This window comes from Balaenoptera musculus, chromosome 15 (genome assembly GCF_009873245.2).
Source record: "Balaenoptera musculus isolate JJ_BM4_2016_0621 chromosome 15, mBalMus1.pri.v3, whole genome shotgun sequence".
In the NCBI taxonomy this organism is placed as follows: domain Eukaryota; kingdom Metazoa; phylum Chordata; class Mammalia; order Artiodactyla; family Balaenopteridae; genus Balaenoptera; species Balaenoptera musculus.
The window spans coordinates 23,492,219-23,514,731 of NC_045799.1; the positions used below are offsets into that span (position 1 = coordinate 23,492,219).

General features: G+C 44.8%; 3 protein-coding genes across 8 annotated transcripts in view; 1 reads left to right on the forward strand and 2 right to left on the reverse strand.

The window, feature by feature from the left end:
- The window catches only part of CNBD2 (cyclic nucleotide binding domain containing 2), a 61,626-nt gene extending 49,089 nt beyond the window's left edge, over positions 1-12,537 (reverse strand). The window contains exons 1-2 of the mRNA XM_036824330.1: positions 12,298-12,537; positions 9,871-9,924 (exon numbers count right to left, since the gene is read on the reverse strand). Coding sequence (XP_036680225.1) covers positions 9,871-9,924; positions 12,298-12,501 — 258 coding nt within the window. The 5' untranslated portion in view covers positions 12,502-12,537. The remainder of the gene's footprint in view (positions 1-9,870; positions 9,925-12,297) is intronic.
- A 149-nt stretch (positions 12,538-12,686) lies between these two features.
- SCAND1 (SCAN domain containing 1) lies at positions 12,687-13,626 on the forward strand. Its single transcript, XM_036824331.1, has one exon. It carries the CDS (start codon positions 12,836-12,838, stop codon positions 13,373-13,375), a length of 540 nt encoding a protein of 179 aa, XP_036680226.1. The 5' UTR covers positions 12,687-12,835; the 3' UTR covers positions 13,376-13,626.
- A 1,800-nt stretch (positions 13,627-15,426) lies between these two features.
- The window catches only part of PHF20 (PHD finger protein 20), a 138,386-nt gene continuing 131,299 nt past the window's right edge, over positions 15,427-22,513 (reverse strand). For all 6 annotated transcript variants that reach the window (XM_036824328.1, XM_036824327.1, XM_036824323.1 and 3 more), the window contains one exon: positions 15,427-17,970. In XM_036824328.1, coding sequence (XP_036680223.1) covers positions 17,828-17,970 — 143 coding nt within the window. In that variant the 3' untranslated portion in view covers positions 15,427-17,827. The remainder of the gene's footprint in view (positions 17,971-22,513) is intronic.

Genomic DNA, 22,513 nt, shown 5'->3' on the forward strand with positions numbered 1-22,513 from the left:
CTGGGAAGAAATACTCAGGCTCTAAATTACTAAATTCAAAGGCCGCCACTCCTGGGGTGAGACACTAATCACTTACAGAGGTGAGAAGAGATAGAACTGGTTTTTCCCCCTTACCTGGAGAAGAGATGTAAAGAACTCAGGAATAAACAGAGGAAGAAAAAGTTTCAGAAAAAGAGAGAAAGAGAGAGAAGCAGCGTGGAGTTTTTGCCTCCCCAACCCCAGACCTAGTCTTGAGGAAGAAAATATACGAAGATCCCCTACAAATGTTTAGAGGGTTTCAGAGAGAAACGACTGCTGGACGTGGGGAAAGCAAAACAGACAGTAGGAGGTAGATATGGACAGGGGGGTGTCCCATCAGTCCCCTGAGTTGCCCCTGAGTTGCCTCAGGATCCAAGTGATATGGAGAGGACCAGGCTAATGAGGGGCATTAGAGGATGCCAGTAGGTAGAACCAAAAACCTGATGGAACCTCAAAAGGAGACACTCCCAACTTCATCTGTTGCCAGCTGTGGTCGTCTCACTAGAATAAAGCTATAAACATACATGCAGAAAGGGCAGAGCTTGTTCAGGGAGCATAAGATGTGGCTGGAAAGTGAGACGCCCAGGAGGTATGGCAGGAAGTGGGGTTAAACTGGCAGAGGCCACGAACAAGCCACCCATGGGCCAAACTGAGCTTGCAGACTGCTTTATTTGATCCACATGGTGTTTTGGTTAAAATATTGTGAAAACTTAACTTTCTTATCTTTAGTTGGGGAATGGGCTCTCCAATTCACCAAAGTCCTCACCTCACACAACTGTGTTACCTGTGAGCATGTTACCTATTTGCAATCCCTGGTATAGGATCTATATGGCCTCTTTCAGGTCTAAAATCCTCTGACTATAATCAGGGGTTGCAAAATGGTAGTCTACAGGCCATATCTAGCCTGCTGGCAAGTTTTGACAGAGTTTTCAAAAATTTTTGAATTAGTTGTCAACACTTAAATACTGGGATTTTATGAGTCATTTTCTAGAAAAAAATAATTTACCAAAGTGACCCAAATAAAAAACATCTAATAGACTAATTTTCATAGGAGAAATAGAGAAAGTTGTAAAAGAGCTTTCTCAACACCACTACCACCAAAAAAGAAAAGAGTACCAGGTCCTGAAGTTTTCACAGGCAATGTCCGATAATCCTGATGTTTCTTAAACTGTTCCAGAGCATAAAAAGAAGGAAAACTATCAAATTCTATTTATTAAGCAAGGAGAATACTGATACTAAAACCTGATAAAGGTAGCATAAAAAGAGAAAGCTAGAGATTCATTTCACTATGAATATTGTTTTAAAAATCTTAAATAAAATATTAAGCAAATGAAATTCAATAGCACACTTTAAAATAGCATATCATTCCAGGAATGCAAGGATGGTCAATAGAGAATGCATAAATATAATTTGTTATGTTAGATGACTAAGGAGAAGAATCATCTGCTCTTCTTCATACATTAAAAACAATTTTTCAGAGAGGCACACACATTAACGAACATGTCATTCTTGTTGGCATTTGGGGCTCCAACGGGCTTAGCGTGCCTCTGTCAGGGAGGAAGAAATTTTCCTCTTCTGTACCCTTTTAGGTTCTTCTGGCTGGTCTAAGAATTAAACTGACATGAGACAATTAACAGGAGATTAACAGGAGAAAAACCAAACAAAAGTTTAATAACATGTATACTTGGGAGAGACCTGGGAAAACTGAGTAATTTGCCAAAATGGCCAAAATCCTCACCTTAAATTTCAGCTTCTTCAGCTAAAACCGAAAGAGGATGTTGGGGGTTGTGGTTTGGGACTTCAAAGGAGAGGAAGGCAATTTTACACGGAGATAGAAAAAAACAAATATTTGGTAAACAAATGTTTCCTGGGCCACGCAGAGACAATGGGACACACAATACACTCTAATCACTAAGGTCCTGCACGTTTCCCCTACCACACTCAGCTCATATTCTCTGCAGGTATCTCTGGCATTAGCTCTATTCCAGGAGCAGGCCCTTTATCTAAATTCTCTAGGCAGCTAAGGGGGAGGTAAAAAGAAAGACTTCCTGAGGTTTCTGTTTCTTAAAAATAATCAGGTTAAATTAATCTTAATGCCAAAGAGACACATTTTGGGGTGGCAAATTTTGCTCCCCTACCCCTCAGAGCTGTCCCATTGGTTAAGGGCTACTCCTAAAGGCATTCACTTGCCAGCATTTCTGGGCTGAGCAATCCAGTGGCAGAACAAGCCCTCTGGCAAAGGTGTTCAGAGTAGGAACCCATCGTGTCAATGAAGAAATGGCAAGTGCCGAAAAGACACAGAGGGTTCAAGTCAATAGAGAAGGCCTGGGACTGAGGTCTCAGGGGAAGAGAGCTGGCAGAGCTCCGAGTCCTCCAGAGAAGGTCATGCACCTTGAAGGCAAAACCAACAACACCTTCTGTTGAACACTGGGACTGTGATGTAAGGGCTGGCTCTGGGAGCCTCCCTGGTACCACTGGCACCAAGGAGAAGCAGGGCATGGACTAGGGAAACACACAGACATGCCATCTTTGCAACACTGCCTCTGCCAAGCTCCATCTGCCGGGAAGAGGAAAAAACTAAAACAATTCACTCACACAAAACCCTTGTCCTAAGGAGCTTCGCTAATGACCTTAAAGGACTTCCTGCCAGCCTGGAATTCTACTCTAGTCCCCTCTCCATGCACAACTCCAACAAATAGCTTGACCAGGAAGAACTCACTTCACTTGAAGGGGATTTATAGTAAAAAAATAAATAGCACCAGACCTATATAAATATATTACAGAAAAGTGGGAGGGGGGGGAGGCAGGGAACAAGGAAAACAAATGTTAGATAAAAGGCACTCACCAAAAAAAAAAAAAAAATTAACATGAAACAGATGATAATCATGAACAACAAAGGACTCAAAGGGCTTAATGAATTTTAAAGCAAGAGATCAAAGCAAGGATGCTACAGTTCAAAGAAGAGATGATGAAGCAACTGGAGGAGATGGCACTGGCAGAGCTCAGGAAAGAAAGTATTAAAAAAAAAAAAAACCTCAGAAGTGAAGGTAATTTCAGAAACATCAACAAGGAAGCGAGCCTTGCTGAATACAGAGGATAAGATTGCAAAAAGCAAGTGAAGGAGTTGGAAATGAACAATTAAAAGGGAACCAAGAAATAATATAGCTAACAAGTATGGAGACACAGAGGGCAAGAAAGTGAGAGGGTTAAGCACATGGGTTTCTTCAACTTTTATAGCTGTAAATCTTAAGATACCTTTTAAATCTGATAAACCTAGAAACAGATGTCTAAGCACATTTAAAGATATAAAGGGAACTAACAATAATAATTAAAACTGGATAGGAAAGGATGAAGAAAAGCAGAAGTATAACAATTATCTTTTTTTTTAAAGGTCAGTGTGAACTTTTAAATTTATTTTATTTATTTATTTACTTGTTTATTTATTTTGGCTGCATTGGGTCTTCGTTTCTGCGCGCGGGCTTTCTCTAGTTGCGGCGAGCGGGGGCTACTCTTTGTTGCGGTGCACAGGCTTCTCATTGCGGTGGCTTCACTTGTTGTGGAACGCGGGCTCTAGGGCACGCAGGCTTCAGTAGTTGTGACGTGCCGGCTCAGTAGTTGTGGCACACAGGCTTAGTTGCTCCCCGGCATGTGGGATCTTCCCGGACAAGGGATTGAACCCGTGTCCCCTGCATTGGCGGGCGGATTCTTAACCACTGCACCACCAGGGAAGTCCCAATTACTCTCTTTCTGACTTTTGAATTTTGTACTATCTATCTGTCTATCTATATGTATATACATCTCACCTATTCAAATGACTGAATCAGTTTTTAAGTAATAAAACAAAATCAGTGCAGTACAATAAGGAACACAGAGCTACTGGTAGAGCGCCACAGTAGAAACAGGTTCATTGAAACTGGGAACTAGGAGGGCTGCAACTGAATAGAAATCAGTGAAAGGAGAAAAAGGCAAAAAGATGATGAAGTATCTAGGCTACTGAATTTACACTGGTTTATCAAGAATGAGAATTACTAACAATAAGAGTTAGTTGCAAACATAATTACCTACAGAGGGTTAGGTTGAGCACCCTAGACCAGTTATCTTCTTCAGCTCATCAAAACATCAGAAGATAAAATAGACCTTCATCCCAAGATCAAAAATATATGATAAAAAAGGTTATCAAAAAGAAGTTAATAGTCAGTAGAGAGACCAGAGCAAGCCTCTTAGACTTCATAATAAAAAATTAAACACACACACACATACACATACACACACAAATGGAATAGCCTGGGGCTTTTTATCCAAACCACCTCATTAGCAAGAGGAACCTGCTTCCTCTTCACCATGAGCACAGCTGGCCCCCTGGAATGATGTATGCAGTATGTGGTGCGTGTAAATGAAATTACAGGATTACTAAATCTGTTGAAAATCTGAATTTCTTGATCACTGGTAACTTACCTTAAAATTTTCTATTTAACATCTCACATTTTAAAAAATAATGCAAAATAACAAGTGTTGGCAAGGATGAGGAGATATTGGAACCCGTGTGCATTGTTGGTGGGGATGTAAAATGGTGGCGCTGCTGTGGAAAACAGAAGGTGGTTCCTCAAAAAATTAAACATAGAATTACCATATGATCCAGCAATTCCACTTCTGGGTATGTAAGAAGATAGGGTAGGGGGTCCCCAGAGAAAGAGAACCAGGCATGGCTTTCTTGACATAAGAGACATAATTTTTGACCTAAGACATTTTGTGATCTAAGCCTGGCCACAAGGCTTGTCCTTGAACAGGTCTCAGCATTAGGCACAAGATGTAACAACAGCAAAGATTATAAATCAGTTGTAAAGATTCCCAATTCTGTTTCAGTGGTAAAGATTAGCCTGAAACGCTTTACCATTACATCAACTGGAACCTAAGGGATGATGATGTTGACCTTTTCTGACCCTCGTGACTTCAATCAACTAAAGCTTGGACTCTGTTGACCGCCCAAACCCCTTCATGAATATGCATGTGCCCGTGGTTTAAAACTTGCCCGATTTTGCTGTTTGAGGAGACACTGCTTTGGGAAAGATCCCCAGTGGTCTCCTTACTTACTGTAAGTAATAATAAATCCTTCCTTCTCCGGATTTTTGGCTTGGTTGTGTCTTTTGGCTCGATACTCACCAAGAGGCGAACCCAGTTTTTCGGGTAACAAGTATATACTCAAAGGAATTGACAGAGGGGACTCAAAGAGATTTCTGTACACCATGGTCCATAGCAGCTTTATAAACAATAGTCAAAAGGGAGAAACAGGGACTTCCCTGGTGGCACAGTGGTTAAGAATCCACCTGCCAATGCAGGGGATACGGGTTCGAGCCCTGGTCCGGGAAGATCCCACATGCCGCAGAGCAGCTAAGCCCGTGTGCCACAACTACTGAGCCTGCGCTCTAGAGCCCCTGAGCCATAACTACTGAAGCCCGTGCACCTAGAGCCTGTGCTCCACAACAAAAGAAGGCACCACAATGAGAAGCCCGCGCACCGCAACAAAGAGTAGCCCTCGGGCTTCCCGGGTGGCGCAGTGGTTAAAAATCCGCCGGCCAATGCGGGGGACACGGGTTCGAGCCCTGGTCCGGAAAGATCCCACATGCCGGGGAGCAACTAAGCCCGTGTGCTACAACTGAGCCTGTGCTCTAGAGCCCGAGAGCCACAACAACTAAAGCCCTCGAGCCTAGAGCCCGTGCTCCACAACAAGAGAAGCCACTGCAATGAGAAGCCCGTGCAACCCAACGAAGACCCAATGCAGCCAAAAGTAAATAAATAAATAAAATTAAAAAAAAAAAGAGTAGCCCTCGCTCGCCACAACTAGAGAAAAGCCCAGGCGCAGCAACGACGACCCAACACAGCCAAAAATAAATAAATAAATAAATAAATAAATAATTTATTTTAAAAAAACCAAAAACGAAAGGGAGAAACAACCCAAATGTCCATTGACAAATGAATAAACAAACAAAATGTGCCATATATATAGTGGAAAACTGGCCTTAAAAAGGAAGGAAATTCTGATACATGCTACAATGTGGATGAACCTTGAAAACATTAAGTAAAATAAGACACAAAAGCACAAATATTGTATGAGGTACCTACAAAAGTCAAATTCATAGAGACAGTAGAATGGTGGTTACCAGGGGCTGGAAGGAGGCAGGAATGGGGAGTCATTGTTTAATGGGTTCAGAGCTTCAGTTGGAGAAGATGAAAATGTGCTGGAGATGAATGGTAGTGACAGTTACAGGACAATGTGAATGTACTTAATGTCACTGAACTGTACACTTAAAGATGGTTAAAATGGTAAATTGTATGTTTTGTGTATTTTACCACAATTTTTTTTTTTTTAACTTTGGGTTTATTTATTTATTTATTTATTTATTTATTTATTTATTTATTTATGGCTGTGTTGGGTCTTCGTTTCTGTGCGAGGGCCTTCTCTAGTTGTGGCAAGCAGGGGCCACTCTTCATCGCGGTGCACGGGCCTCTCACTATCGCGGCCTCTCTTGTTGGGGAGCACAGGCTCCAGACACGCAGGCTCAGTAGCTGTGGCTCACGGGCCCAGCCGCTCCGCGGCATGTGGGATCTTCCCAGACCAGGGCTCGAACCCATGTCCCCTGCATTGGCAGGCAGATTCTCAACCACTGCGCCACTTAGGGAAGCCCCACAATTGTTTCTTAAGTTTAAAAAAAAAGTATGTTGCTGAGACAGGAGGGAAGGGGGCAGGGCACAACCTTGAAAAGAATGACATAGCTGTTGAGGATACGACAAAAACTGGTTAGAACCAATTAGGCCCAAGATGGCGGAAGATTCAACTTCCACTAGACCTTGAGCCTCATTATACACTTATTGTATTACATTAGTGTATGCTAAATGACACACCCACAGGCACCATGACAGTTCCGAGGCTAACCATAATAGGCCAAAAAGTGGGCAGTGGCCCAATTCCTGGAAATTCCCACCCCTTCCCCAGAATAGTTGGAATAATCCTCCCATTTGTTAGCCTATGAAATTACCCAGACCATAAAAACTAAGCACCCCATATTTCTGGGCCACTCTTACCTTCTGAGATGACCCACACTCTGTGGAGTGTTTCTCCCAGGGCCGCTCTCGCCTTTTAAGACGAACCGCATTCTGCCTATGGAATGTGTGTCTCTGCTTTCACTTTACTATGGCTCGCTCTTGAATTCTTTCCTGTGCGAGGCCAAGGACCCTCACTTGGTGGCCTGTCCCAGGAACTCACCCAAGACCTGGGACGTGACCATCCTCTTGTGCCCCATTTTCCTGCTACATCTTTACAAAGGAAGAGGACAAAGGTGGTCTTCTCCCCGTCCTCATTTTTCCTTTGATTATAAAAATGTAGCCCACTTAATTCTTGGGGCAGATCCCTCTTCCCTGCCCACTTGTATCCTCCACAACCATCCTATATTAATAAATCTACTTTCTGCCTATCACTTTGCCTCTTGTTGAATTCCTTCTGTGCTGAGATGTAAAGAACCTGAGCTTCCTTATGTTCCGAGCCCAGGTGTGCGGTTTCAGCTGGGAGACTGTGGGTTCGAGTACCCTCCTAAGCCAGAGATTGTGGGTTCACGTCCCATCTGAGGTGCAACTGGGTTTGAGTCCCATCTAAGGTGTGAGGTTTCGAGGTACGGTTTCATTCCCCTTCCCCCACCCTTCCTGAATGATTCTGTTTAGAAGCCATTAGGTGAGGCCAGGCATAGCAGGCATCTGTCTGGGGGTAGAGGGAGGCTGTGGTGGGGTAGCACAAGGTGCTGGAGCCCTGAGCAGGGTGAGGGGACTGGGGTGAGGGCATGGTGGTGGGGGACAGGGTTAGCATGCAACAACAGGAGACTGGTTACATTCAGGAGGGCTGGTCAAAGAAGATCGTGAGAGCCAGGTTTCCCTCTGTCAAAGAAGGGAATTAAATGTATAGAAAGAGAGAAAACTAGAATAAACCCTGTGGTGTTGGACTGGAGTTGAATGTGTTGGTGTGAACTCATGGATTTCAATATATATAGATAGATGTAGAAATAAACAGATATAAATGTACATGCACTTACCGTATATACCTACATATATACCCTCCCTCTGTCCATGAGAGAGCCTAGGAGCAGTGACCATTCCAACAGCAATGAACAAACCCACTGCCCAAATCTTGGTTTCTAAACACCATTCTCCACTAAAAGAACAAGGGTTTCTTGGAGAAATGACTGAATCCTGAGCTGAGACAGAGAAGGTATAAGATATGCTAGAAAGTAAGAAAATACTCAAAAAATGATGGAGACGTATCAAAAGGACACAGAAGTCAGCCTGAAGGGGCTCCCACTGGTCAAATCTGAGATAATTTGAGTATCAGAATAAATAATGAATTCCAGTGGCAACCAAGATGGAGTAATCCCATTACAGCCTCTCTCCCTCATCCGTTACAACTAAAAACTCTGGACAAAATACAAACAGCAACCAACTTCAGAATCTGAAAAGCAAATAACGCCAAGTGGATTTTGGGAGTGAGGGTAGTAAAAACTTGAAGAAACAACCCCAGTGGGGCTGAGTTTCCTGGTTTAATGAAGGACACAAGTTACTAAACAAAATTCAACTGTATTTTTATATACTACCAAACAATTAAAAATCAAAAAATTTTAAACAATACCATTTATAGTAGCACTAAAAACATGAAATACTTAGGTATAACAAAATGTATGCAGGTTCTGTATGCTGAAAATTATAAAACATTGATGTAAGAAGTTAAAGAACATCTAAATAATACTAGACCTGGTACTGGTTATTTTACATATATTCTCTCATTGACTCTTCAGAGCCATTCTGTGTGTTATTATCCCCAGGCTCAGAAAGAGTATATGACTTACCTAAGGCCATATTATAAAAGAATTCATAGCAGGTTTATTTGTGATAGCCCCAAATTGCAAATAACTCAAATGTCCTTCAACAGGTGACTGGCTAAACACACCATGGTACATCCACACCATGGATTATGACTCAGCAATAAAAATGAACAAACTATTGATACACACAAAAACCTGGAAGAATCTCCCGGGAATTATTCTGAGTGAAAAAAAGCCAATCCCCAAAAGTTACATAGTAAATGATTCCATTTATACAACATTTTTGAAATGAAAAAAATTAAAGAGATGGAGAATAGATTAGTGTTACCTGCGGTTGGGGATACAGCGTATGGGAAAGGAATGGGTGTAATTATAAAGCAGCAGCATGAGGGACCTTTGTGATGATCAAACATTTCTAGATATTTATGGTGGTATCGTTGCACTAATCTACACGTGACAAAATTGCATGGGCCTACATACTTACGCAAATAAGCACATATAAAACTGGTGAAAACTGAATAAACTCTGTGGATTATATCAATGTCAATTCCCTGGTTTTGATATTGTACTATAGTTATTACCACCAGGGAAAACTAAGTGAAGTCTGCACTCTTTTTGCAATTTTCTGTGCATCTATGATTACTTCCAAATAAAAAGCTTTTAAAAAAATAGTATCTAGGCTTCTGTTCCACAACCCCCAACAATGTGCCATCAAAAGACAACAAAATCTGTCTGAAAGAGTCTGGAAATCATTATTGGAGCTCTCCTTTCACAGGCATGGTCTGCAATCCACTGCTTGTCCTCTTTAATCAACATTTACTGAGTGTCAGCTGGGAGTCAGGCCTTGTGTTGGAAGCTAAATGATATGAGATGAATGATTTATCATCCATTCCCATGGGAGCTCCCAACCTAGTGCTAATAAAAATGTCTAATATGATAAGAGCATTGGACTAGGAAGTCAAAAGAATTTTGTCCTCCTGGAAACACTTACTAGGTTTTTGATTTCGGACCAGTCCTTTGCCTCTTGGTATCTTGATTTCTTAATCTGTAAAATTCAGGAGAATGGAATGCATGTAAATATATATTTTAAACTTAACCTGAGCCCTCCGGATGGGTTCAAGGCTATCTGAAATTACCTGAAATTGTATGCAGAAGTATGTAAGTGCATCCTTCTTCTAGGAAGAGGTATTATTTTTTTTAAAATAGATTTTGGGGGCTTATAACTGAAACTGATTTTGGATTTAATCTCTGAGGTCCCTTCCATTCTAATATTCTACAATTCTAGTAGAACTCTAAGATGTCTCCTTCTATCTCTAATGTTCTGTGATTCCAATAGGGATGGAAGAAATGGGCTAGAGCTCTAACACTCATGATTCCCAGTACCACAAGAGTTCGTTCCCTTCTGCAAGAGGACAAGGATTCAATTTTTCAACATGGAATTCTAGGCTCTTTATGATTTAACCTCTAATTGACCTTCCAACCTCAGCTCTTATCCCTTCCCCAGACCTCACCTCAGCCTGCAGTTTCCACAAAGCTTTGCTCCCATTCACTCTGTGCCTTGGTACAGACAGTGCCTTCTACCTGGAATGCCCCTAACTCCACCCTTTTTCTTGAGTCTAGGCTTAATGTCCCCTCCTGAGTGAAGACTTCCAGGACCCCTCATCCTTACAGCAGGGTTTGGTGGGCTCCCTTAGCCCTGGATACCACCTGCCTATTACAACACAGGAAATAGGACTGTTGGTTCTCAGGGCAGCAAACCCAACTGCCAAGGGGCCTGGCAGAGGAAGGAAAGGTTTGAAGCTGGTAGGTATCACATACTCTAGGCCCCTGTTTTCCCACCTTTGAAAAGAAAATAGGGAAAAATACTGGCTCTAAGGAAAAGGACAACCTGAGAGCAATAGTAAATGAACTCTTCTGAATGTTAATGTAACATGAAACAGCATTCTGTTTCAGAGAACAATAGGGAATGGTGGGTGGGGATTGAGCCTGACTGGAACAGAGTATCTGTCTAAAGGAAGGAGGCTCAGCTCCAGCTAATTGTTAACTGGCAGGAATGTGGGTGGGTCCAGTGCAGCCAGCTTGTCCACTTTTTCAAGAAAAACTGGAAATCCAGATTTGCACGTGAAATCTCTCAATTTTTACATATTACTAACTAAAAACATTAAAGACCCATTGTGATGACTTTCAAGGTTTTCAGGCTGTGGAAACTGTTCTGTGAGGATCTACTTCAACCCATTTACAAGAGCACATCCTGTGGGGGAGGCAAGTTTTACATCAGGGCCACTGGTATGTTGATGGCTGTTAAAGAGGCCCACTCATTCTGCATAGAAATCAAAGGTACTGCAAGGGTTATACAAAATCTTCATAAGGGACCCCTGTCTCTCCCTTAGTTTCCCAGTCTGTAAAACACATACAAAACATATTTCTGAGCCAGTTGTCAAAAAGAATATCACTTACCAAAGGGCTGTCAGAGCTACATGCTTTTATCTGCATCATCTCACTGAATTCTCATAACTACTAATGAGGTTAGTTCTAGTACATCCACATTTTACAGATAATTAAACTGTAGCTCAGAGACAGCAATTTACTTAATGAAGACAAACATTTTAAAAGCCCTTTCTTTCCAAAGTCTTCACTATTTAATCCCCTCAGCAACTCTGGCCTAAGGCAAATAAACCCTTCGGGGATTCCACAAAGGCAGCCTGACTCCAATAGGGTAGCACAGTTTTACCGTTCAACGTATGTATAATGAAAACCATATACGTAATGTAAAATTTTCTAGTAGCCACATTTAAAAGTAAATGACACACGTGAAATTAAGCTTAATGATATATTTTATTTGACCCAATATATGCAAAATACTACCAATCCAACATGTAACCAATATAAAAAATTATTGAGATATTTTACATTTTTTTTTCATACTAAGTCCTGGCTGTATTTTACATTACATCACATCCCAATTCCCACTAGCCACATGCCAAGGGCTCAGTAAGCATATGTGGCTAGTGGCCACTATATGAGGCTACGCATTTAGTCTATTTAGTAATCCTGAAATTAAAAGCAAAACCCACAGAGCCACCTGTCCCTTGGTTTCAGAGGCCACGCCAAGAAAAAAAATCGTAATGGCAAAAAGTTCTTGAGCATTTACTTTGTGCCATGAAAAGGGCAACTTTTACTACGTGTGTTGAAGATCTTACACACGTTATCTTGTGTCATCCTCGCCACAAGGCGGGTGTACTGCCCTCCTCTTTTGAGTGAGCGAGAGAACTTTCCCGAGTTGGGCCCTCCTCCAGCACCCGACAGCCGTCCCGCTCCCGCCACCCGCCGGGCGCCAGCCCCCGGGAGCCATTGGTTCGCCATCATCCTAATCAGGGTCAAGTAAGGAGGCGCGCACGCAGGGGCAGACGCAGGTCACCTGCAAGCCGAAGCGATCTAGGCGGATAGGGACCCGTCTGGGCCCCTTCTCCTTAGGCTTGGGCTTGCGCTTGGGCTTGCGCTTGAGCGGCGGCTCCGGCACCGACTCCTCCTCCGACCCCTCCTCTGGCTCCTCCTCCGACTCTTCGACTTCTCCTCCTCCTCGAACTGGTGCTCGCAGGCGCCACCAGCCGGAGCCAGCCATTGCACGCTTCAACTGGCCGGCGGGCCTGCGGCAGCCACAGCCTCCTGCCGAGACTCAGGAACGCGAGGGGGCGCCGCTTCCGGGAGCCCGGACTCAGCTTCCGGACGCTCGCGCGCCGAGCTCACCATAGAGAAGCCAGCCGGGACGCCCACTTCCGGCCGCCCCAGGCGCTTTGCTGGCGCTGGTAGGCTGGGGGTCCCCACCGCCCCTCTCCCTCAGGGTCGCGCGGGCTCCGCCCTTTAGCGGAAACGTCTCCCTCTTCACTCCGCCCTCTCACAGACGCAGTGCTGCGCCCAGAGCTGCCGGACAAAGAGTGACGTCCGGAGCTGGAGTCATGGCGGCGAGTGAGCCAAGCTTGTCAGTAACCGAGAGCCTCGCGCCACTGTCGGGGAAAGAGGAAGGGGCCGGCCTGAGCTCAGGCCCGGAGCGTAATTCCATGGGCTCCTCCTCGACTCCTGAGACCCCACCGCCTGCCCCCGAGTCGTCCAGCCTCAACGCCGCGGCCCCCGAAGCGAATCCTACGTCTCCCGCGGCGGCCGCCGCCGCCCTGGAGCTGCCCCTCGGGCCCGCACCCCTGGCCTCCGCGCCGCTTGCCGAAGCCGCTCCGCGATCCCCCCCAGGCCCTGCCGGCTCCCGGCCCGGCCCGGAGACGTTCCGCCAGCGATTCCGGCAGTTCCGCTACCAGGACGCGGCAGGCCCGCGGGAGGCGTTCCGACAGCTGCGGGAGCTCTCCCGCCAGTGGCTGCGGCCCGACATCCGTACGAAGGAGCAGATCGTGGAGATGCTGGTGCAGGAGCAGCTGCTCGCCATCCTGCCCGAGGCAGCGCGGGCCCGGCGGCTTCGCCGCCGCACGGACGTGCGCATCACCGGCTGAGCGGCAGAGCTGCGGGCGGCCGGGCCCGGGCGCTCTCTGGACTAGAGCCATGATCAGATCCGAGGCCCTGAGCCTGGCTCCCCATTACGCGTTAATGACAAACGAGTTTTGGCAGTTCCTGCAGTCTCGTGTGTCCATTTCGTTCGTCCTTTACCGTGCTTATTTTCCCGAGCCTATTTCCAACCTCCTTTCTGGCTGGTGACGAAACCAACTTGGGAGCCCATGAGAATAAAGCCTTTGTTTCTCATTCACTTGGCCATCGTTGGCTTTTGTGGGATCATTATGTGTTGGTTAGGCCTGGGCCGCCACATCTGGGAAATATTTTTCCTGCGCGTTCCCCAGCGCCCCACTTGGGTTTCCTTTGTTTTGTTGGAGTCTACGTAATGAGGGCTCCAGCAAGCAGCCTGTGTTCCATCGTCGCCCCTACCTCTCACTAGCTAGAATTTGAGCTTGTTTTCCTACCTAAGAGAACAGATGACAGTGTTCTGTTGTCTTGTAGATGGCGGTGGGTCGTGCCGGCAAATAGCTGGCTCTACTAGTGCTTATTTAACTGGCTATTGCTATACCAATGCTGCCACCAACTTGCTCCATCAGCCTGCCCTTTGGGAACAGACTTCCCCAAAGGCCCAAGTTATAGGGCTATTTTAGTAAGTGTTTAGTGCAGATGTTTACAGAGATAGGCTAGTTCTTGTTTGTGAGCTCTGGTTTAAGCCTCCATACTCGCCTTTCTTACCAAATTTTAAGGCTCTTGAAAGATTTAAGGAGCATATCTGGTGTGAACTAATGGATTGCTACTCACTTTAATGTCTCTCCAACTGCCTCCCTTAACTTTTTTAATAAGCATAATTGTTTAGGAGGGAAGAAGCAATGTGGCAAGTAATAGGGAAGCTCTGCAATATAACCTTAGAGCCTACTCCATTCCTTGAGTCTTCCGCACACCCAGGAAGGAGCTGATTGGGGTTCATAGGCCGTTTGGCTTGGCCTCAGAAGGGTCCTAATTGCAGTGGGTCCCATCTTTTAATATAAGGCAGGCCAGACCTATTTTCCCTGCACTGCTTTCAACAATCAAAAATTGAATAGTCGGGACTTCCCTGGTGGCACAGTGGTTGAGAATCTGCCTGCCGGTGCAGGGGACACGGGTTCGAGCCCTGGTCTGGGAGGATCCCACATGCCGTGGAGCAACTGGGCCCGTGCGCCACGAACTGCTGGGCCTGCGTGACACAACTGCTGAGGCCCGTGCACCTAGAGCCTGTGCTCTGCAGCAGGAGAGGCCACCGCAATGAGAAGCCCACTCACCGCAATGAAGAGTGGCTCCCGCTCGCTGCAACTAGAGAAAGCCCATGCACAGCAACGAAGACCCAAAACAGCCAAAAATAAATTAAAAAATTTAAAAAAAAAAAAATTTGAATAGTCCTGCAGCTCACATCACAAAGCATGAGCCAGACTGGGCTAGAGGGTGGTGTGGGGCATTTTACTTTTGAATATTAAAGACACTTAAATGAATTCAAAAGTATTTTGCATACTTCCTTGGGATTTTGGGTTTAAGCCTGCATCTGCCTCCCTGCAGAAGATACATCTATTTAGAATGTAAAAGCAGACTTCCTTTAAAAGGTAATGTTTATAGAAAATTAATGCACATTAAAAACAGGGTAGATGGGACTTCCCTGGTGGTGCAGTCGTTAATAAGAATCTGCCTGCCAATGCAGGAGAGATAGGTTCAAGCCCTGGTCCGGGAAGATCCCACATGCCACGGAGCAACTAAGACCGTGTGCCACAGCTACTGAGCCTGCGCTCTGGAGCCCGCGAGCCACAGCTACTGAGCCTGTGTGCCACAACTACTGAAGCCTGCATGCCTAGAGCCCATGCTCTGCAACAAGAGAAGCCACCGCAGTGAGAAGCCCGTGCACCGCAACAAAGAGTAGCCCCCACTCACCACAACTAGAGAAAGCCTGCATGCAGCAACGAAGACCCAATGCAGCTAAAAATAAATATAAAAAAAAATAAATTTATATGAAAGAAAAATAGGGTAACTATAACAAATGACTGAAACGTAGCAACAAAAACCTGTTTTATTTTTTCCAAATACAGATACAGAAGTTTGCATGTTTTGCAAATATTGCTTCAAAGCAACATTTCTATATACAGCGCCTTCTGTTCTAATAGCGCGTAAACATAGATATGTATCCACAGTGCAATGTTGGCTCATCAAGGGTCCACCTTGCATACACTCATCACTTAAACAAAATGATTAGTCAAACCAGAACTGCTTTTGTCAAGGCAATTTTTTTTATAGGTGGATAGTTTTTCTCAAAAGAAAACTTAGGTAGTGTACATATTTCTAAATGGTAACAGTAATATTTGCAAATAACAGTTTCCAGTGCTCCAGCCTGGGGTTAATTCAACGTGACCCAGGAATTGGGGATGGAGCCCCTCAACATGGCTTTAAATTAGGGAAGCACACTGGGGTTTATCAGAACTTGGAGTCACCCCCTGCTTCCCTAAGGACAAAGGTCACAATGAGTGAAATGGGATTATTTCCTTTACAAAAAGCATACATTAAACCCAATAATGGCCACTTCGCAAAATCAGGGTAACTCAGTTTCTTATTTCATCTTGAAAAAGACATGAGATTGACTCCCTTAAAGTTACAGCTTCCCCAGAAGTTATGCTCAAATGTGTTTTCAGGAAAGAAAAATCAGTAATCTAATAAGTCACCATACCTCACAGTTGTGGCTACAGAAAATCATCCTGTTTCTTCCCCTTTCAGACAAGCTTCACACAGTTCTTATAATGTGGCCGTCTGATAAATTATGCAAAACACAGATGCCATGCATACTCCTTGAGCATTTCTTCCCACACCAGAAACACCAACATTAGCAATGGGAAACAACCTCTTACAGAGGAATTGTGTCAGCTTTACTACAGATGTCATAGCCACATGTATTCCCTCTGATGGATGAGCTACAGCAGGTCAACTTGTCCTAAATTCATTTTATATCAAATGGTGAGTTAAATTACTAGACAAAGCATACCCTGAAACAAATCTTGGTACAGAGGGCTTTGTGACTGCAATGACCTGTACCTTAAAGCCTAACCATCCCAAAGGTCACCGGAGATACTGTCATTGCTATTGAGATATTGGCTACTTCACGTTTACATAGTAAATATTTGCAGCATATAACATTACAGATTCATAAACCCATAATTAACTTGTGAGTGTTAATGGATAGATGTGCTTTGATTTTTGCCTTTAGTGATAGGAAAACTAAATGGTAAAATGGGTCACTCCTCAAAGCATGGAACATTTTCTTTAACTTTGCCTAGTAAGGAAAAACAAAACAATTACACGTGGAACCGTAACCTGGAAGAGTAACAAATATTGTCTCAAAAGGTACAAACTGTACCTGGACCTTAAGCAGCATAAAATCACCTTGATCTCACAAAATAATACGAACAGGAAATTTAAAGTGTTAAAGTATATTAAAACAATTCTGAAAATGCCAACTACTGAACATATACCCTTCGGGGAAGGAGAAAAGCGGCAGCAGATGTAGAATCTGGTTTGTTTACAACAATACAAAGTAAGGTAATTCCCCAAACCACATTCTTTGTAACAAATCTTTACAGTGAGAGTTCAAATTTGGGGGAACCATTTTTTGGACATTAAATAGAACTGGTAAGCTGTCAAGAAGTGGGTAGAAAATGCTGTCCTTTGGGTTCCAGACCCTGCCTGCTTCAGTTTGGAATTCCTCCTAGATTCTTATTACAGTGAGATTCTAGTTCTTCCACAGGCTGTATGGGTTCTGCTACAAAAGACACAACCCAGCCAATTCTGGGGTGAAAGCATACAAAACTTGTCCCCGGTACCATGAAGTCATGCAAGAGAGGTGGTGAGAAAGTGAAGAGTTCTAAGAAGGCAGGGCACCAAGGCCTCTGCTCCTTCCCAACCTCCACAGAATGGTGAAGTCACAACATTCCCACGAAGCTGGAAAAACGAAAATGATGCCTGCTGCCTAAATCCATGCCAGGCAGAAAACCAGAAGGCTTGGCATGTGCCCCAACCTGACAGAGAAGTCAATTAAATAAGCTGCAAGTTGAATTTACAACTGTTTCCGACTAAACTTTTTTGGCTCTCATTCCATTTATCATCAGTGGCACGATTTCAAGTGAAGTTTGTGCAAAAAGACTCACTCTCCATTCAACAATGTGCACAGAAGAAGGGAATCCCAAGAGTCTATTTGCTACCTTCTTGGTAGGCTTCGAGATCAGAGTGCCCTCCCTTCCAGCAGCCAAAACGGCCTCTTTGTCCAAGTCCATCACACCCCTGCCCAGATCCCTGAAGTCAGTCGGTGTCACGTGCATTCGGCATGCTAGGTTTATTTATTTAAATATGTGAAGCTCCTCCTGCAGGTGCCCCAGGATTGTGGCCCCATTAGTGTGGGGTGCCCAGTTTCATGTTGAGCAGCAGAGTGCGATCTGTTGCACCTTGCCCAGGTCCGTCAGCAGCTGCTTGATGCAGTGCTTGAGCTGCGGAAGCCTGGCCAGAGGCTCCGGGGGCTCCAGCTCCCCAGTGTAGTCCAGCCAGCTCTCCAACACTGTAGGCAGAAGAGAGAGGACCCGGTGAGTTCTCAACACTTGATATGCAAGAATGTCAGCAAGAATTTCAGCACTTTATCCCACCTAACCACTCATGGGGGACGGGGAGGGAGGGCCATTTCAGGCAACACTGACTCATCACCCTCTCTGCAAAGTATTACTCCTAGGACAAAGCTCAAATGCTGTAGAGCAGTGCGGTCCAACAGAACTTTCTGCAATGACGGAAATGGGCTATGTCCGTGTTGTCTAATATAGCCACTGAGTACTTAAAATGTGGCTAGTGCAACTGAGGAACTGAATTTAAATTTTATTCCATTTTAATTAATTTAAATAGCCACACATAGCTAGTGACTACTGCATTCGTGCAGCTCTATAGTCTAGCCGGCTTGGAAGGACCCACCTTTCTCAGTGTTACCGCCCCATCTTTATAAGGCTTTCCCATGTTGAAAATCAGAAAGCCTGGTGTTTTAGCCTTCTGTTAAGAAAAATGAGAATCTAAAGGGACTTGAAAAGGTCTATTTTTGTCTCCATAAATTCTGATCTGCTTCATATTGATTCCTATCATCAGTAGCACAGAACACTCTGATTTTATTTTCTAAGTACTTAATGTAAAATGTCCAGGTACTAACAAACTTGACTACAATTAGTTCAATATCTAAAAAGCTGTCTTGCTTCTGAGAGCAGAAATTTCTCTATAGAAAGATATTTGTTCTTCCCCAAGCCACTCCCTTAAGCTCTGGCATTTGGGGAGGGGCCATTCCAGAGCCCTGCACCTCTGACAAGAGCCAGCCCCTCCAGGTAGGCCCTGTGCTTACCCCGGCCTGCCCATAGCCTTTCTAGGCTGTGCACCAACCTCTACTGAGCACCATCTGGACCCTGGAGCCAGAGTGCAGAAAGAGGAAGACCATGCAGTGCCTGTTCCTCAAGCAGCCTGCAGCCTCACACACAATCCTCCGCCCTCCTCAGACCAGCCCTCCATCTTCCTTCCCACCTTTCTAAGTCCTTTGTTCCCTGCAAGTTACTTCTCAGGGAAGCCTTCCCCAACTCTACACTCTGAATCTGGTCCCTGTGTCGCAGGTGCTATGTTATATCACTTGCTCTCCTTTGGAGCACTTATCCTGGTTTGTAATTAAACATAACGGGATGATTTAATTAATATCTGTCTCTAACATAAGATCAAGCTCCATGAGAGCAGAGGCAGAGTCTGCCTTACTCACCATTATATCCCTAACACTCAACTTTGCCTGGTACATAGTAGGTTCTCAACAGAGGCAGTGAGAGAATGCAGGAACAGTCCAGCGATATGCCCCACTGAACGCTCGGGCTCCGCAGAGTTCACCTTCCTCCATCAGATTTCTTGTTGGTACTTGGGGGTTCCAAGGAGGAGGAACCTTCCCTCCTCCTGATCCCAACAAGTACAAGGACTTGAAAATAAGAAATATAAAACTGACTTCTCAGACAGAACTTGAAAACCAAGAGTAAAGGATCAAAGTTAAATGACATTGGCCAGTGACCTCCTGAGCAAGAAAAACTCCATAGTGACCAGTTTCAATACAACAGTAAGTCTTATTAAAAAAAAAAAGAAAAAGAAAAAGAAGTCCACAGACTAGAGAGAGACAGGAACTGCTCAGCTAAAGAGCACAAGAGTAAATGGGAGGGGGGACTTCCCTGGTGGTGCAGTGGTTAAGACTCCACGCTCCCAATGCAGGGGACCCAGGTTTGATCCCTGATCAGGGAACTAGATCCCACATGCCGCAACTAAAGATCCCACACGCAGCAACGAAGATCCCAAAGACCTGGCATGCATGCATGCATAAATAAATCCTTTTTTTTAAAAAAAAAGTAAATGGAGAAAAGACTCAAAGTTAATGCCGTAAGAGCCCATCTGGGTGAGTCTAAGGCAGTCAAGGCTGGCTGTGTTGATTCCAAGAGAAAATGTCAGTCAGTCTGTCCTTGGCAAGATGATCCTACAATTGCTGAGAGGCCCCTCTTAAAGCTACTGGAACTACCTCAGATCTGGTTCGGGCTCACCCAAGACGTCCCCCAACACCATGGTGACCCAGCAGGCACGCACAGGGAGAAAAAGCATCAGTCAGTGTGCAGAGACTGGAAGAGTCTAGGCCACTCATAGTCTCTGAACTTGGTTAACAGGAGTGTTTGGAGCCCCGAAGGTGGAAGTCTTCTCTCTAGCAGGAACGAAGAAGACCAGACCCAGAACTGTGTTGGCTGTGGGAGCCAACAGCACCTCCTCTGGACCCCAGCATCCAGTAAGCCAGCCTTCTCTCCACACCAGGTGCTGGACCATCACCCCAAGTTTCTCTTTTAAGGATGCTCAACAGCTTCTCAACAGTATCATGATTCCAAGCAAGGCAGAAGGTTATAAAGGTAAAGTTTCATTTCAAATACACTCCCCCAGACCATCTAGATAGAGGCCAATGCTCACTACGGTAACATTTAAAAAACAAAATCTTTCTAATGCTAAAAGATTCAGTATTTTCATGGTCATTAAATATCTTTCATCTTTTAGTTTTATAAGACTGTTCACACAACTACATAAGTTATTAAATAATGGTTAATACTGAAACAATGACATTTTTTAAAGTCAATATAATAGCTTATCAGACTTTTTAAAAAGGAATATTGTATCCAAATTCCTATAAAAGCTCAGTTTCTCTTGATGGTATTTAGATGAAATGAAGATAGTAGAAATACAATGGGATTCTGATGAATCTTAATTAAATACAATGCAAACTCTGTTTACCTGAATAAAATCTTTAAACTTTATAATTGATTTTCACGCTTCCAGTACCTCTCGGGGCCTGGAATATCAGAACAAGAACAGAGTATGTGGCCCCAGATGAGCAGGACACAAGAGTCCTCTGGAAGGCCAGAGAAGGGAGCCCAGGCTTATCATCCTTGCCACACTGACCACTCAGTGAACTCAGGGCCGGAGCAGCCCAAGCTGGGCGGCAGGGGTAAGTCAGTGATTAAGAAGTAGGTAGGCTCTTTGGACTTCCCTGGTGGTCCAGTTAAAGAATCTGCCTTCCAATGCAGGGGATGTGGGTTTGATCCCTGGTCGGGGAACTAAGATCCCACATGCCTCGGGGCAACTAAGCCCGCGCGCGCGCGCGCCTCAACTAGAGAGCCCACGTGCCACAAACTACAGAGCCCACGCACTCTGGAGCCCATGTGCCACAGCTAGAGAGAGAGAAGCCTGCGCGCCGCAACAAAAGATCCCGCGTGCCACAACTAAGACCCAAAGCAGCCAAAAATTAAATGGAAGGGAGGGAGGGAGGAAGGAAGAAGGAAAGAAAGCTCTGACTTCTCCCCTAGGGGCAGGTTCCTTTGGCAACAACAGAACCTTCGCCCTGTTTCCATGGTGCTAAGCCCCTTCTCAGGGACCCAGAGCCAATTCTACCGCCACTGTCTGAAACTCTACAGTTTTCAGTCTGGCATTTGATCCTCTTTCAGCTTTCTAATAGCAGGGTTTTTCACAGACCTGGCATCAGCTACAGGTCTAAGGAGCCCAAGGAAACCTTTCAGGAGTGAAAGAGAGACAGAAACACTCCACCTTCCAGAAATGCCCTCACAATGGACCCTGGACTGGCCTCCCATTCCCGGTTCCGCAGGTTTGCCTCCGGGGCAGGAAAGAAAGCATGAGGGCGTGTTAGGCTTTCGTCCTCGCTGTCCTCCAACAGGGCCAACCCTTTCCCAGTCGAGCCAGTCCTCGTATCATCCACCCTCAGTCACCGCCCCCGTAGCAGAAAACATCACTCTCTTTAAGGCTCCCCTTCAGTCCCAGGAGCTCCAGGAAGCCTTCCTGTTATCACTTCCCCTCACAGCAGCTCTCCTCCCCTGGCCTGGCCTCAGCCACACCTTGTGACCCTCGCTTACATAACACATGGCATTTTTCTTCTGAGTTATTTCATCCCCAATTACAGTAATAACAGCCTGGTTGTACTCAGAATCCTCAAACAGAACATTTATTTCTTAATCAGTCTCCTTTCTAAGGATGAAAACAAATAATTAGGAAATAAGAGAATAAGACAACAAATAATCAAGAAGGAAGTTTGTCTTCAAAAGGCAAACTGACAACATCCTGGGGATCAAGAGTTCAGTCCTCCAAGCCCATTTGTTACCACTAACATCTGGGACAAATACCCAGGGGCCACGTAAATGACTTAGTCAAGTTCTTAAATCTCTACTGATAAAGAGGAGAAGGCTTCATATTAGATTTTAAGAAAGGCTGAAATAAAAAGTGTTTTCAGATCAATCCTCAGACATCCTAAAAGCTCAAATACGTCAAAGTTTCAATTCCCCACAGAACTGGCTTAGTAAAGATCTGCTCAGATCACACATTACCCGCAGGCAGAGTCCAGCTGCTCTTCTGCACGCTCTCCTTGGCAGAAGGGACTGGGAAAGTGAGGCAGGACCCCTGACATCGCACAAACCTTAGAAGTGCCCGATCAATACTAAAAGTAAGGCTCTGCCATCTTGAGGGGAGAATGAAGGTGGTGAGAGTGACAGAGAGGAGGCAGGAAC

What these genes read in the sequence shown, in the direction of transcription:
- SCAND1 (XM_036824331.1), top strand. Translation starts at nt 12,836, where the DNA reads ATGGCGGCGAGTGAGCCAAGCTTGTCAGTAACCGAGAGCCTCGCGCCA.